We start from the raw sequence: 12,502 nt of genomic DNA, 5'->3' as shown, positions 1-12,502 counted from the left end.
AAAATGGCAAGAAAAACAAAAAAAAATAAAGGATTGGACACCAATAGCTTGGACCCTAGGACATATGCCTGTGGTGTTCTTGTACTAAGATATGCTTGGATGAGTAAATTCTAAGGGGTATTTTAAAACCCGGTCACTTAGATCAACTGATTTGGGATGGCCAATTGAAAGTCCACAATAAAGAGCAACTTAGATACAGAACATTTAGTTATCCAAAGAGATGCTGGGCATCAATGATCCTAGGAAGAATTAGTGAGCCATGTGTATGTGGTGGAAAGATGTTGAGTAAAAGAAAAAAATAAAGCCAAAGGCTACTACTGCAACATTAGACACCAAACCTCTAAAAGAATAATAAGCTTGTAAAGCATTATAAGCCAAGAAAATTTAGCAAGGGAGTAATTAAAAAGTGAGTCTTATAACAGCAAGTTTAGCAAGCCTTTGAGGAAAGATGTATATTATGTAACAGCAATAATAGTTGAGTTATCATTGTCTGCATAAAGATCCCATAAATCAAGTTCTGCTATATGCCTAATAAGGATATGTACTCTTTTCTTATTCATTTCAATTGTTCTTAATTTTGATGCTTGCTTGGGGACAAGCAAGATTTAAGTTTGGTGTTGTGATGACAAGTCATCATATACCCATTTCTCAAGCTAATTTCACTTGTTTTATTAGTTTTTATGCACTTTCTTGCATCCTAAGTAAGTGATTTGGAGTGAAAATGCATAACTTCTTTAAATCAAGCAACCACCATTAAATTGATGTTAACTCATGAGGTTTAAGCTAATTTTAATTGGATTTTAATTGATTTTTAAGCCTTGTGAATTTAGTGATACTTGGAGTGGTTGTTTTGGTTTATTTCAGGTGAAGAAAAGAATAAAAGAGAAAAGCGTGGCCTAAGAAAGCGTGACCCAAGGAGAAGAAAGCGTGGTCAAAGGAAGGAAAAGTGTTCCGCATGTAAAGAAGGGAGGCAAGCATTGCCCTCCACAAGGGCACACTGCCCTCTAGGAGGTTAACATAAGGGAACAAAGCATGAAAGGCAACTCTGCCCTGCCCACTACAAGGGCAGAGCACAAATTTGTGCCTTGGAATCAAGAAGAAGAAAATGTTGCCTTGCCCTCCACAAGGGCAGTATCGGGCTCACCAAGGAAGAAAATCAAAGGAAAAATGTCTATAATGCTTGCTACAAGAGTTGAACACGGGACCACGAGGAAGCAAGGAACTAGGCCCCATTATGGTGCCAAGAAAGCCAAGGAAATTGAATAGCGTGTGTTTCTACCAGGATTCGAACTCGGGACTTCAGTTTGGAAACACTGCCCTGCCTTCCGCGAGGGAAGGGCAGCATTTTGTTGTGGCATGAATCTGGCGCACCAAGGCTCAATTCTGGCGCACCACGGCATGATTCTGGCAGCACCAGCACGCACCATCACAATTCTGGCGCACCAACTTTTTCTGCCCTGCCCTCCGCGAGGGCAGGGCAGCATCCTGCGCACCAAGGCACCCCTCTGGCGCACCGCAGCATCATCTGGCAGCACCAGCAGCGCACGACGGCACGTTTCTGGCGCACCAATTTTTCCTGCCCTGCCCTCCGCGAGGGCAGGGCAGCGTTCTGCGCACCAAGACCGCACCAAGCCGCACCATGCACGCACCAAGCACCAAATCCTGCCCTGCCCTCCGCAAGGGCAGGGCAGCCTCCTGGAAGCTACTTTTTTTGGGCCGAAAATTGAATTAAAAATCCAATTTAATTCATTTCTTCACCAAATCAAAAGCCCATCCAAATCCCAAAATCCAAGAATAGAAAGTGTATAAATAGGAGCTAGTTTGATGTAATTAGGACCTTTGGCTTGACTTTTGATTTTTGCACTTTCTTTGAGCTTTGAATTTTATTTTTGCACTTGGGAACTTCTCTTGGTGTCTTCACTGAGATTTCAGAGAATAGGGGAGGAGAATTGATCTCTCTTCTTCCTCGTTCTTGCTTGGGCATTTTTACTTTTCTTGTTTTCAGTTTTGGGTGTGAAGAATTGAGGAAATTCTGTCTCAATCTCCATTCAAAATCTCTTTAATTCCTCTTCTGCATAATTGAGTTCAATTTAGGTTTCTTTACTGCTTCTTCTTCAATTTCTTGTTAATTGCTTTGTTGACTTGGATTTGGGAAGGCAATTGAGATCTAGACTTTGCTGTCTAGTCTCTTGAGTCTTGAGATCCCATTTTCCTTGTTGGTTCTTCTGTGAACCCTGCTGCACTTTAATTTCATTTTCTGTTTGAATTTTAGTTTATTCCAATTCATCTTCTATTCTACTAATTGTTGCAATTTACTTTCTCTTGCTGGAACTCTACAATCCCAGTCCTCAATTCCCTTTTACTTTCAAGCAATTTACATTTCTTGCCATTTAAGTTTCTGCAATTTACATTTCTTGCACTTTAAGTTTCAGTTATTTAATTACTTGTTCTTTAAGATTCAGCAAGTTTATTTTCCTGCTCTTTAATTTACTGCAATTTCCCCCTTTCCCTTTACATTCCAAGCAATTTAGCTTCTGTTAAATACAACCCACTCAACCAAAACTTGATTCGCTTGACTAAATTAACCACTAAACTAAAATTGCTCAATCCTTCAATCCCTGTGGGATCGACCTCACTCATGTGAGTTATTAACCACTAAACCAAAACTTGCCGGTGACTTTTGTGTTGGATCGTTTTCCACACATCAAGTTTTTGGCGCCATTGCCGGGGATTGAAATAGATTGACAATGATTAAGTGAAGTGGAGATCTAGATCAAGCATTTTTTTCTTTTCTGTTATTTTAATTTTGGCTAACACACTAACTGTTTGAATTTTTGCTTAAACTAACCAAAACTTCACTCTAGCTATAGATTGAAGTTTCACTGTGTGTTTATTGTTGTGTGTTTGTATGTCAGGTACAGGAAGATCTTCCCCTATCCTCTCTGAAATTGACCAAAGAACTCTTCGGAGAATAAGAAGAGCTGAAAGAGGGAAGAACGTTATTGGAGAGGAAGAATCTGAGGAGGAATTCCAAAACGGCGGTTTTTGAATAGGTTAAAATGACCGCCGTTATTTCCAGGGTTAAAATGGCAGTTTTTGGATAGGTTAAAACGGCAGTTTGAACCGCCATTATTACCCTGACAGAGTGGCATTTTGGTTGGTTAAAACGGCGGTTCAAACCGCCGTTATTTCAAGGGTTAAAAGGGCAGTTTTTGGATAGGTTAAAACGGTGGTTTGAACCGCCATTATTACCCTGACAGAGTGGCGTTTTGGTTGGTTAAAACGGCAGTTCAAACTGCCATTATTTTGAGGGTTAAAATGGCAGTTTTTGGATAGGTTAAAATGGCGGTTTAAACTGCCATTATTACCCTGACAGAGTTGCGTTTTAATTGGTTAAAACGGCATTTTTCGAACCGCCTTTTTTACCTTGACAGTAGCAATTTGGTTGGTTAAAATGACATTTTTGAACCGCCGTTTTACCCTGACAGTGACAATTTTTATCGTTTAAAAAAATAATTTTTACCGTCATTTTTATCGCGTTAAATAAATAATTGTGATTAAAATTTCACAATAGCAAAAAATCATAATCCATAAATGAAATATTATATAACTCATAAACAAAATATTAATATAATATATAATTTTTTATTATTGAAAATCAAAAGTAATAACTCCTATACAAAACCTTGTCTTACTAAACTTACCAAAATACAAGCATTGCAATAAACACTAATTAGTCAAATCTACCATCCAATTCCCTAAACTATGTTAATATCTAATAATTTATTTAAACCATCTAATAAGTGATGTTTTTACTACTTAGAATATGAATGTACAAGACAAGTAGCTTAGCTAAGTGATGATGAATAAGATTTGGAGGCCAAAAGTTTCCTCCTTTTGTAATTAACTTTAAAACAAGCGTGTCTTAGTTTCTTGGTCTCTTGTGTGAGTTTCATCTCAGGGACTTGCTCCAACATCTTTGTTTCTTGCTCCAACACTCCAACTTTATTATCCAAACTCATCTCTTACAAACCAACGATATCATAATAAGGCAGATTAGCAAGGACATCAATAGTGCATGTAAACTGGTTATTCTGCAGATACCTGCACAAATAGTAGTTAGCCTGTCATTTTCTGATTCCTGTAAAACCATGGATGGGGCACTCTAATTTTCAATCCCCTGCTTGCTCAATCAAGGTTAATTGAACTACTAATTTGGTCATATAAATTCTTAACAGGTTTATTTATTGTCCTATAGAACATTAGTTAAAAATTAAAATGAAAAACAAGTTTATCTTAAAATGTAAAATATTATTGTTTATAAATATGATAAGGTATTATTATGATAAATGCTCAAGAAGATAATTACACACAGGTCTGTAAGAGAGGTCATATCAGAAATAGAGTAAGGGATTGCCCCAGTAAAGTTATTATAAGCCAGATTTCTGCATACAAAGAATTAATTATGTTAGAACTATAATCATAATATTATGGGTGAAATAAACTTAAGGGTAAAAACCATATATACATATATATATATATATATATATATATATATATATATATATAAACATACCAGCGCTGCATATTTGGAGGAAGCTGGTATGGTATGCCACCTCCAAGATTGTTGCTACTCAGGTCTCTACAATAAAAAGAAGAGTCACATCGTGAGTTACATTTCCACACAAAACTGGATATTGTATGAAAGAATAGTGAATCTTACAGGTTGGTCAAAGATGTCAAGGGTTGTAATCCATAAGGCAATGTTCTCGTTAGTTTAAGATTGGATAACTTACTGGTAAATTAAACAAATAATTTTAGAAATCAGCATCAAAATGCAATCATGATAAAAAGTGGTATAAAGTAAAGAGGAGTGTGAGACTACATCTCTGTAACTCGGTTGTTTGAGCATGTTATGCCTTTCCAATATTGTCCACACGGATCATCACCACTCACTTGCCAACCTAGCTGTGAAGGTGAGTTCATAGATTGAAATAAAATTCTTATAGCGGCCGTTGCATCAAACATCAGAAAAGAGATAATTTAGCAAACCCAAGACATGCATTCATCATCATTGAGTTTACATATCTAAAGATATGGGATAACACTCTAGACAAGTGACACCATTAAGCAGTAACCTTCAATATTTTACTTCTATACATAAGTATACAATCTGGGTGCTTAGTCTTAAATCTAAATTTAGAAAATTATGGATAGTAAAAAAAAAGAAGACAAAAGGCAGCCCCTTTCTCCAGTGACTTAAGGAAAGAAACAATGGAAAGAGTAACATTATTTCAACTATCAGAAATGAATAGATCAGCTGGATAAATAGAACTATAGTGAAAAGTGGAAATAGAGTGCAAAAATAGAAAATAGAGTGAAGGCAGCATAACACAATACAAGAGACCCAAGCTAGAAAGTGTGATGAAAAGAAAACTGAAATGAACGAGGACAGTGTTGATGTGATGACTAACCATCATTTGGTTCTGTGTTACCATTAACAGCAACGGGCATCCAATGAAGAATGCAGTTACTGGTAAACAACAACAACAGTAGCAGCACCCTTCTTGCACCCTCTCTTACCGCCATGAGTACAAAAGAGGATAAAGCATCCTCACAGTGAAACCAAAACTGAACTAAGTGAATAAACTCTGTATTAAAGAACATAAATAGCTTTGAGCATCTGATAAAGAAACCATATTAACATTAAAAACACCATAAGAAGCAGCAAAAGAAGGTAAAAGGTAAAAGGTATTCATATCCCAAACCCCCAAAGAAAATCTCTAACTAATTATTTTCTAGTTACTTTTAAACTAAGGACGGCTAACAAATCTTTGCTTCTTAAAAAGCTAACTCTGCAATTTTAATCAGACATTGGCGGCGTATATGAGGGGTGACTACTGGTGGACGAAATTGTGATTCATTCTCTTTGTATTTGCATGAGATTTATTTAATGGCTCTATCAAAAATACCCCAAAGAGATCATGGTGTGATGAATTGGGATCTTAATAATCCCTGGTAATGGCACGTGTGATCACAACTCCGTTCAACTTAACCAGCAAGTGTACTGGGTCATCCAAGTAATACCTTACGTGAGTAAGGGTCGATCCCACAGAGATTGTTGGTATGAAGCAAGCTATGGTCACCTTGTAAATCTCAGTTAGGCAGATTAAATGGTTTATGATAAGTTCGAAAATAAATAATAAACAGAAAATAAAATAGAATAGAAATACTTATGTAAATCAATAGTGGGAATTTCAGATAGGCGTATGGAGATGCTGTGCTCCTCTTGAATCTCTATTTTCTTATTACATTCATCCAATCCTTCTTACTCCTTTCCATGGTAAGCTGTATGTAGGGCATCACCGTTGTCAATGGCTACATCCCATCCTCTCAGTGAAAATGGTCCTATGCTCTATCACAGCACGGCTAATCATCTGTCGGTTCTCAATCAGGTTGGAATAGAATCCCTTGATTCTTTTGCGTCTGTCACTAACGCCCAGGCTTCAGGAGTTTGAAGCTCGTCACAGTCATTCAATACCGGAATCCTACTCGGAATACCACAGACAAGGTTAGACTTTCCAGATTCCCGGAATCCTACTCGGAATACCACAGACAAGGTTAGATTTTCCAGATTCCCATGAATGCCGCCATCTATCTAGCTTATACCATGAAGAGTTTGTTGGGGAATCTAAGAGATATGCGCCCGGCCTAAGGTAGAACGGAAGTGGTTGTCAGTCACGCGCGTTCATATGTGAGAATGATGATGAGTGTCACGGATCATCACATTCATCAAGTTGAAGTGCAATGTATATCTTGGAATAAGAATAAAAGAGAATTGAATAGAAAATAATAGTAATTATATTGAAACTTGAGGTACAGCAGAGCTCCACACCCTTAATCTATGGTGTATAGAAACTCCACCGTTGAAAATACATAAGTGAAAGGTTCAGGCATGGCCGAATGGCCAGCCCCCATGAAGGTGATCAATAGTCTCCTAAGATGAAGAATAAAACAAAACTGAGACCAAAGATATCTAATACAATAGTAACTTATCCTATTTATACTAGACTAGCTACTAGGGTTTACATGAGTAAGTAATTGATGCATAAATCCACTTCCGGGCCCCACTTGGTGTATGTTTGGGCTGAGCTTGATCTATCCACGAGCTGAGGCTTCTCTTGGAGTTGAACGCCAAGTTATAACGTGTTTTGGGCGTTCAACTCCGGGTCGTGACGTGTTTCTGTCGTTTAACTCTAGACAGGAACATATAATTGGGGTTGAGCGCCAATTTACGTCGTCAATTCCCGAATAAAGTATGGACTATTATATATTGCTGGAAAGCTCTGGATGTCTACTTTCCAACGCCGTTGAGAGCACGCCATTTGGAGTTCGGTAACTCCAGAGAATCCATTTCGAGTGCAGGGAGGTCAGATTCCAATAGCATCAGCAGTCCTTTGTCAGCCTCCTTCTCAGAGTTTTGCTCAAGTCCCTCAATTTCAGCCAAAAATTACCTGAAATTACAGAAAAACACACAAACTCATAGTAAAGTCTAGAAATGTGAATTTAACATAAAAACTAATGAAAACATCCCTAAAAGTAGCTTGAACTTACTAAAAACTACCTAAAAACAATGCCAAAAAGCGTATAAATTATCCGCTCATCAACTACCAATCTTAGTATTGTTCTTTTTAGAATTCTTCAAGTCTGTTCTGTTCAAGATGTTATTTTGCTTAATATTTTGTTCTGTTCAGGATGTTAATTTGCGTATAAATTCCACTATCTTGATGTTGCTAACTAATTAGCTATAAGTTTAGAAATATAAGGTTATTTAATACATACATGAACAAAATATAGGAAATTAGTATACAAAAGCAAGATGAAGTTTTACTATTTGAGCATGTTATCATTAGTAATTTAGAGGCTTTAAATATTTTCTGCCTTCCAATTTTACTATTTGAGCATGTTCCAATTATTTTTATTTCTATTTATTTTCGCAAGTGTTTTTTCCTGTAAGACTCATATAGCATGATGTGTTCTAGGTGGGTTCCCATAAAGAACAATGACTTGTATTGGATCTACCATCACATAAAAGTGGGTATACTCAGAAAATGAAGAATAATAATAGTTTTTTAAATGATAAAAACTTATGTACAATTGTACATACATGATATTTAACATCATAATTTAAAAGGTTCTTGAGAAAGTATTGGAACTACAAGGCATAGGATGAAGTGATTGTGAACCAATTTTGGATGTTAGCATGTAATACTATCAGCTATAATAACATTTTTTACAAGATAGTTAACAAAAATAAGCAACAAGAAGAAGGGTGTAATTACGTGCTTTACCTGAAATACGACTTACAAAATTATCAAGTAGTGAAATTATGACCTCAACAAAACAGAGTACCGAGCCAAGTAAAAGATCCTGCTACCACAAGCAGTGTAAAAAATTTGCAATCAATTATTGCCTGCAACCACAAGTAGTGAAACAAATGCATGCTTATTGAAACTCATGATTTCCAATAACACATGGTAACAATCAAAAACTAAAATATACTATTTAATCATTTCATGAACATTCAACTCCCATGATTAAAAATTTGATCTTCAAACTCTTTAACCAAATTTTGTAATGAACAGAAATTAAAATTGCTGTCTTATGCTCAGCAAACTAGAGTAAAGGAGTTGTATGGTCTCATGCAATTATACAGAAGACAGGCTCAAGTAACTTGCAAAAATCATAGTTACTAAGTACTACATTAATGGTTTAATAACTTAGGCGACAAGGAACACTATAACCTGGTCAAGAACAGGGCCACAGAGAGATCCATAATCATCAATTCTAGTATGGTAAAAGGAGCTGTAGAATGTGAGTCTTGTTCTTGGTGCAACTTCTTTGAACTTGAAGCTCACTGTTCTGAAGTCTCCCTTCCCTTCAGATTTGAAGGGAACTTTGAAGGTGTCCTTCGCCTAGGAGAAGAAGAAGAAAATATATAGGAGTTGGGTTCAAACTTCAAAGTGCAGTAGACAGAGGAGAAAGGAGAGAAGACTCTATAGTCTATATAATAAAAATAAGGTAAATGATATTTGCATCCATGGAGATTATGACTATTTATTAGTACATGAATGAAGCCATCATAGAAAGATTGAAGGATAGAAACACTAGAGATAGAGTATAAGACAGCAATGACTCAAATATTATTTTGAGACTTTTCAGAGACATAATGTGTAAGATATAACAAAATTGTTAGATACTCAAACTAATGTAGTGTTTGGGATGGTTTACTTGACTTATATACATAATAAAATTTAATATTATTCATTTTATGCATTATAGAAGAAATTTGAGTACCAATGGTGTAAAATCCAACTAAAGCACACTAAGTTTTGTTTGTTACAGATTGCAGTGAGGTAGAGGTTTCATTCTTGTACTTGAAGTAAAAAGAACGAGATGAAGAAAAGAAAAAGAAAGCTCTACAACACCACAACCATAAAAAGTTACGCTATAACAATCTTCTCTCTTTCTGTCTAGCAATTCAGATTTCAGAGTTAGAAGTTTGGAATAGAAATTCATACTTACTTGTTTATACTCCTTGGTGGTGAATGCATTGCCAACTAAATAAGCACCACAAACCAATGATATCACAATGAGGAAACTGCAAAGGAACATCCTATTCTTTGGATCAGATAGGACAAAGCCCTAACAAAGATGAGTATACTAACATGAGAAATTGCTATAGTTCAATAAACTAAATATAATCTCTTAGAAAGTTAATTTTAAGAGTATTCTGTCGTACGCAAATCATAACTCATCCAGAAAAGCAAAGCAATGATATAATTTTATAGCAAATCACAAGAATATAATAATTACAAAGAGTGTTTTCCTCTTTTCTTTTATGGAAATTGAACAACAAAATAGAGCACATACATGCTGATAATAAAGAACGAGAAACATTTTGACTACTATACTGAGATTCAAACCAATTTTAATTAAATTTGTTCATCTAATCTAAGGCAAGCCTAAGACCATCGATTAGAATTAAATATTTTCAAGAGAACAAAGGCAAAGAGAGAGAAGAACCTACTCGTGAGTCTGCCGGAAGAGAAACTCGTAGCTCAATAGCTCGATTGACGAGATTGCCGACGTAGGAGAATGTCGCAGGAGGAGATCGTCGCTGGAGGAGAAGCCACTGTAAGAGACGTCACTGGAGGAGAAGTCACAGGAGGAGACATCGCCAAAGGAGACCGTCACTGGAGAAGAGGTCGCAGAAGGAGGTCACTTCTGGAGGAGACACCGCGGGAGGAGACGTCGCTGGCAGGAGGAGATCGTGACAGAGGAAGAGAGATTGTGACAGAGGAGATCGCAGTGGCAGAGCTTCAAGATTTCTCTCACACTAGCAGCATTTCAAGTTCAACACAGTAATGATGGGTTAATTTAGGGTTGAGCATTTTATACAAGTTGATAATGGCGTTTAAAACCGCCAGAATAAAAAAAAGGCCGTTAACTACCAATTAATTACGGCAATAATCAAAGACGTCATAATATTCAAATATTATGGAAATATTATAGAACTGCCAAATTATTAATGCCATTTTATATCTTTTTTTTCTAGTGATGGACAGGGTGAAGTGACACAGATAAGCTCTTCGAGTGGAGCGATATGGAAGTTTAGCGTTGTTTTGGCATGGAGCACATTTTGACGAACTCTGTTGCTTTCTTCTGTAAGGTTGGCCAGTAGAAGCTAGTTCAGAGGACCTTTTCGGATAGAGCCCGCGCGCCGAGGTGGTTGCCGCGCATGCCACTGTGAACTTCTTCCAGGACCTCCTTTGTGGCAGAGGTCGGGACGCACTTAAGGAGGGGTGTTGAAATTCCTCTTCTGTATAAGATGTCATCTACCAGGGTGTAATATTGTGCTTCCCTTATAAGTCTTTTTTATTCCATTTTATCTGCAGAGAGTGTTTCAGATTTAAGGTAGTTGATTATGGGGGTTATCCACCCTTGGTCTTGGTTAGATATGTTTAGGACCTTCTCTTCCTCTGAAGTTGATGGGTTTTGTAGGGTTTCTTGGATGAGGCTTCTGTTATTGCTCCCTGGTTTGGTGCTAGCTAGTTTTGAAAGTGCGTCAGGTCGAGCATTTTATTCCCAAGGTATATGTCGGATCTCGTATCCCATGAATTTCTTGAGCTGTTCTCTAGTTTTATCTAGGTATTTTTTCATGGTGGAGTCCTTTGCCTGGTAGCTTCCTTCTATTTGTGAGGTGACTACTTGTGAATCGCTCAAGATGGCAAGCTTTTGGGCTCCGACTTCTCTAGCCAGCTTCAAACCAGCAAGTAGAGCTTCATACTCGGCTTGGTTATTTGAGGCGAGAAACTCGAATCTTAAGGAGAGTTCAAGTTGTGTCCCTTGGTCCCTTTCCAAGATAACACCGGCTCCACTCTCGGCTTTGTTCGATGAGTCATCAATGTAGAGGTTCCAATCCATGGGGGTTCCTGGGGAGTCGGTGTACTTTGCAACGAAGTCGGCCAAATACTGTAACTTGATGGCAGTCCGAGCTTTGTACTTGAGGTCAAATTCGAACAGCTCGACTCCCCACTATAGGATTCTCCCAGCCAAGTCAATTTCCTGTAGGATACCTTTCATAGGTTGGTTGGTTTGTATTCTGATGGTGTGAGCTTTAAAGTAAGGTTGAAGTCGTCGGGAAGTAGGTATGAGGGCGTAGGCAAACTTTTCTATCTTTTGGTAGTTTAGTTCATCCCCTTGTAAAACCTTACTGATGTAGTAGATGGGTTGTTGTCCGTTGTCGTCTTCCCTGACTAACACTGATGCTATCGCCCAACTTCCAACGACAAGGTATAGTATCAGTTCTTCTCCTTGTCGAGGTCGGGTTAGAATGGGTGGTTACCCCATGAATGTTTTGAAGTCTTAGAAAGCTTGTTCACATTCTGGGGTGCATTCGAACATCTTTCCTTTCCTTAGTGTTGCATAGAAAGGGAGGGATCTTAAGGCCAATCCTGCTAGGAACCTAAACAGGGCCGCTAGTCCTTCGTTTAGCTGTTGTACCTCCTTGACGTAGGTCGGACTTTTCATGTTGTGTATAGCTTGATATTTGTCTGGGTTTGCCTCGATCCCTCTCTGGGTGAGCATTAACCCTAGGAACTTATCGGCTTTTACTACGAAGGTGCACTTTGTGGGATTTAGTCTCATCCCGTGCCTCCTTATGGTGTCGAATACTTCGGCAAGGTATCAGAGATTGGCGAAGCATTCGGCACCATAAGAAAGCACAGGATAAGACACAATCCCATAAAGTGCACTTTCACGGTAGAAGCTGGCAAATTCCTAGGGTTCATGCTCACCCAGAGAGGGACTGAGGCAAACCCAGACAAATGTAAAGCTATATACTCAACATGAAAAGCCCGACTTGCGTCAAGGAGGTACATCAGCTGAACGGAATACTAGCAGCCCTGTCTATGTTCCTAGCCGGATCGGCTTAAGATCT

The 12,502-nt window shown here is 37.9% G+C and overlaps 1 protein-coding gene and 2 long non-coding RNA genes across 3 annotated transcripts; all 3 read right to left on the bottom strand.

The window, feature by feature from the left end:
• Nucleotides 1-4,577: 4,577 nt before the first annotated feature.
• Nucleotides 4,578-5,015, bottom strand: LOC112794294 (uncharacterized). The gene is made up of 3 exons (XR_003198794.3): nucleotides 4,886-5,015; nucleotides 4,724-4,795; nucleotides 4,578-4,642 (listed from the first exon to the last, which is right to left on the bottom strand). It is a non-coding gene; the product is annotated as an uncharacterized lncRNA (long non-coding RNA).
• A 3,900-nt stretch (nucleotides 5,016-8,915) lies between these two features.
• On the bottom strand, nucleotides 8,916-10,157 carry LOC112794292 (uncharacterized). Its single transcript, XR_011880748.1, has 3 exons — nucleotides 10,091-10,157; nucleotides 9,586-9,705; nucleotides 8,916-8,975 (listed from the first exon to the last, which is right to left on the bottom strand). It is a non-coding gene; the product is annotated as an uncharacterized lncRNA (long non-coding RNA).
• Nucleotides 10,158-11,142: 985 nt separating this feature from the next.
• LOC112794881 (uncharacterized) lies at nucleotides 11,143-11,487 on the bottom strand. The gene has a single exon (XM_025836854.1). It carries the CDS (start codon nucleotides 11,485-11,487, stop codon nucleotides 11,143-11,145), a length of 345 nt encoding a protein of 114 aa, XP_025692639.1.
• Between the last annotated feature and the right edge of the window lie 1,015 nt (nucleotides 11,488-12,502).

Source organism: Arachis hypogaea, chromosome 4 (genome assembly GCF_003086295.3).
Source record: "Arachis hypogaea cultivar Tifrunner chromosome 4, arahy.Tifrunner.gnm2.J5K5, whole genome shotgun sequence".
Lineage (NCBI taxonomy): Eukaryota > Viridiplantae > Streptophyta > Magnoliopsida > Fabales > Fabaceae > Arachis > Arachis hypogaea.
This window is presented reverse-complemented; position numbering and strand designations above follow the sequence as displayed.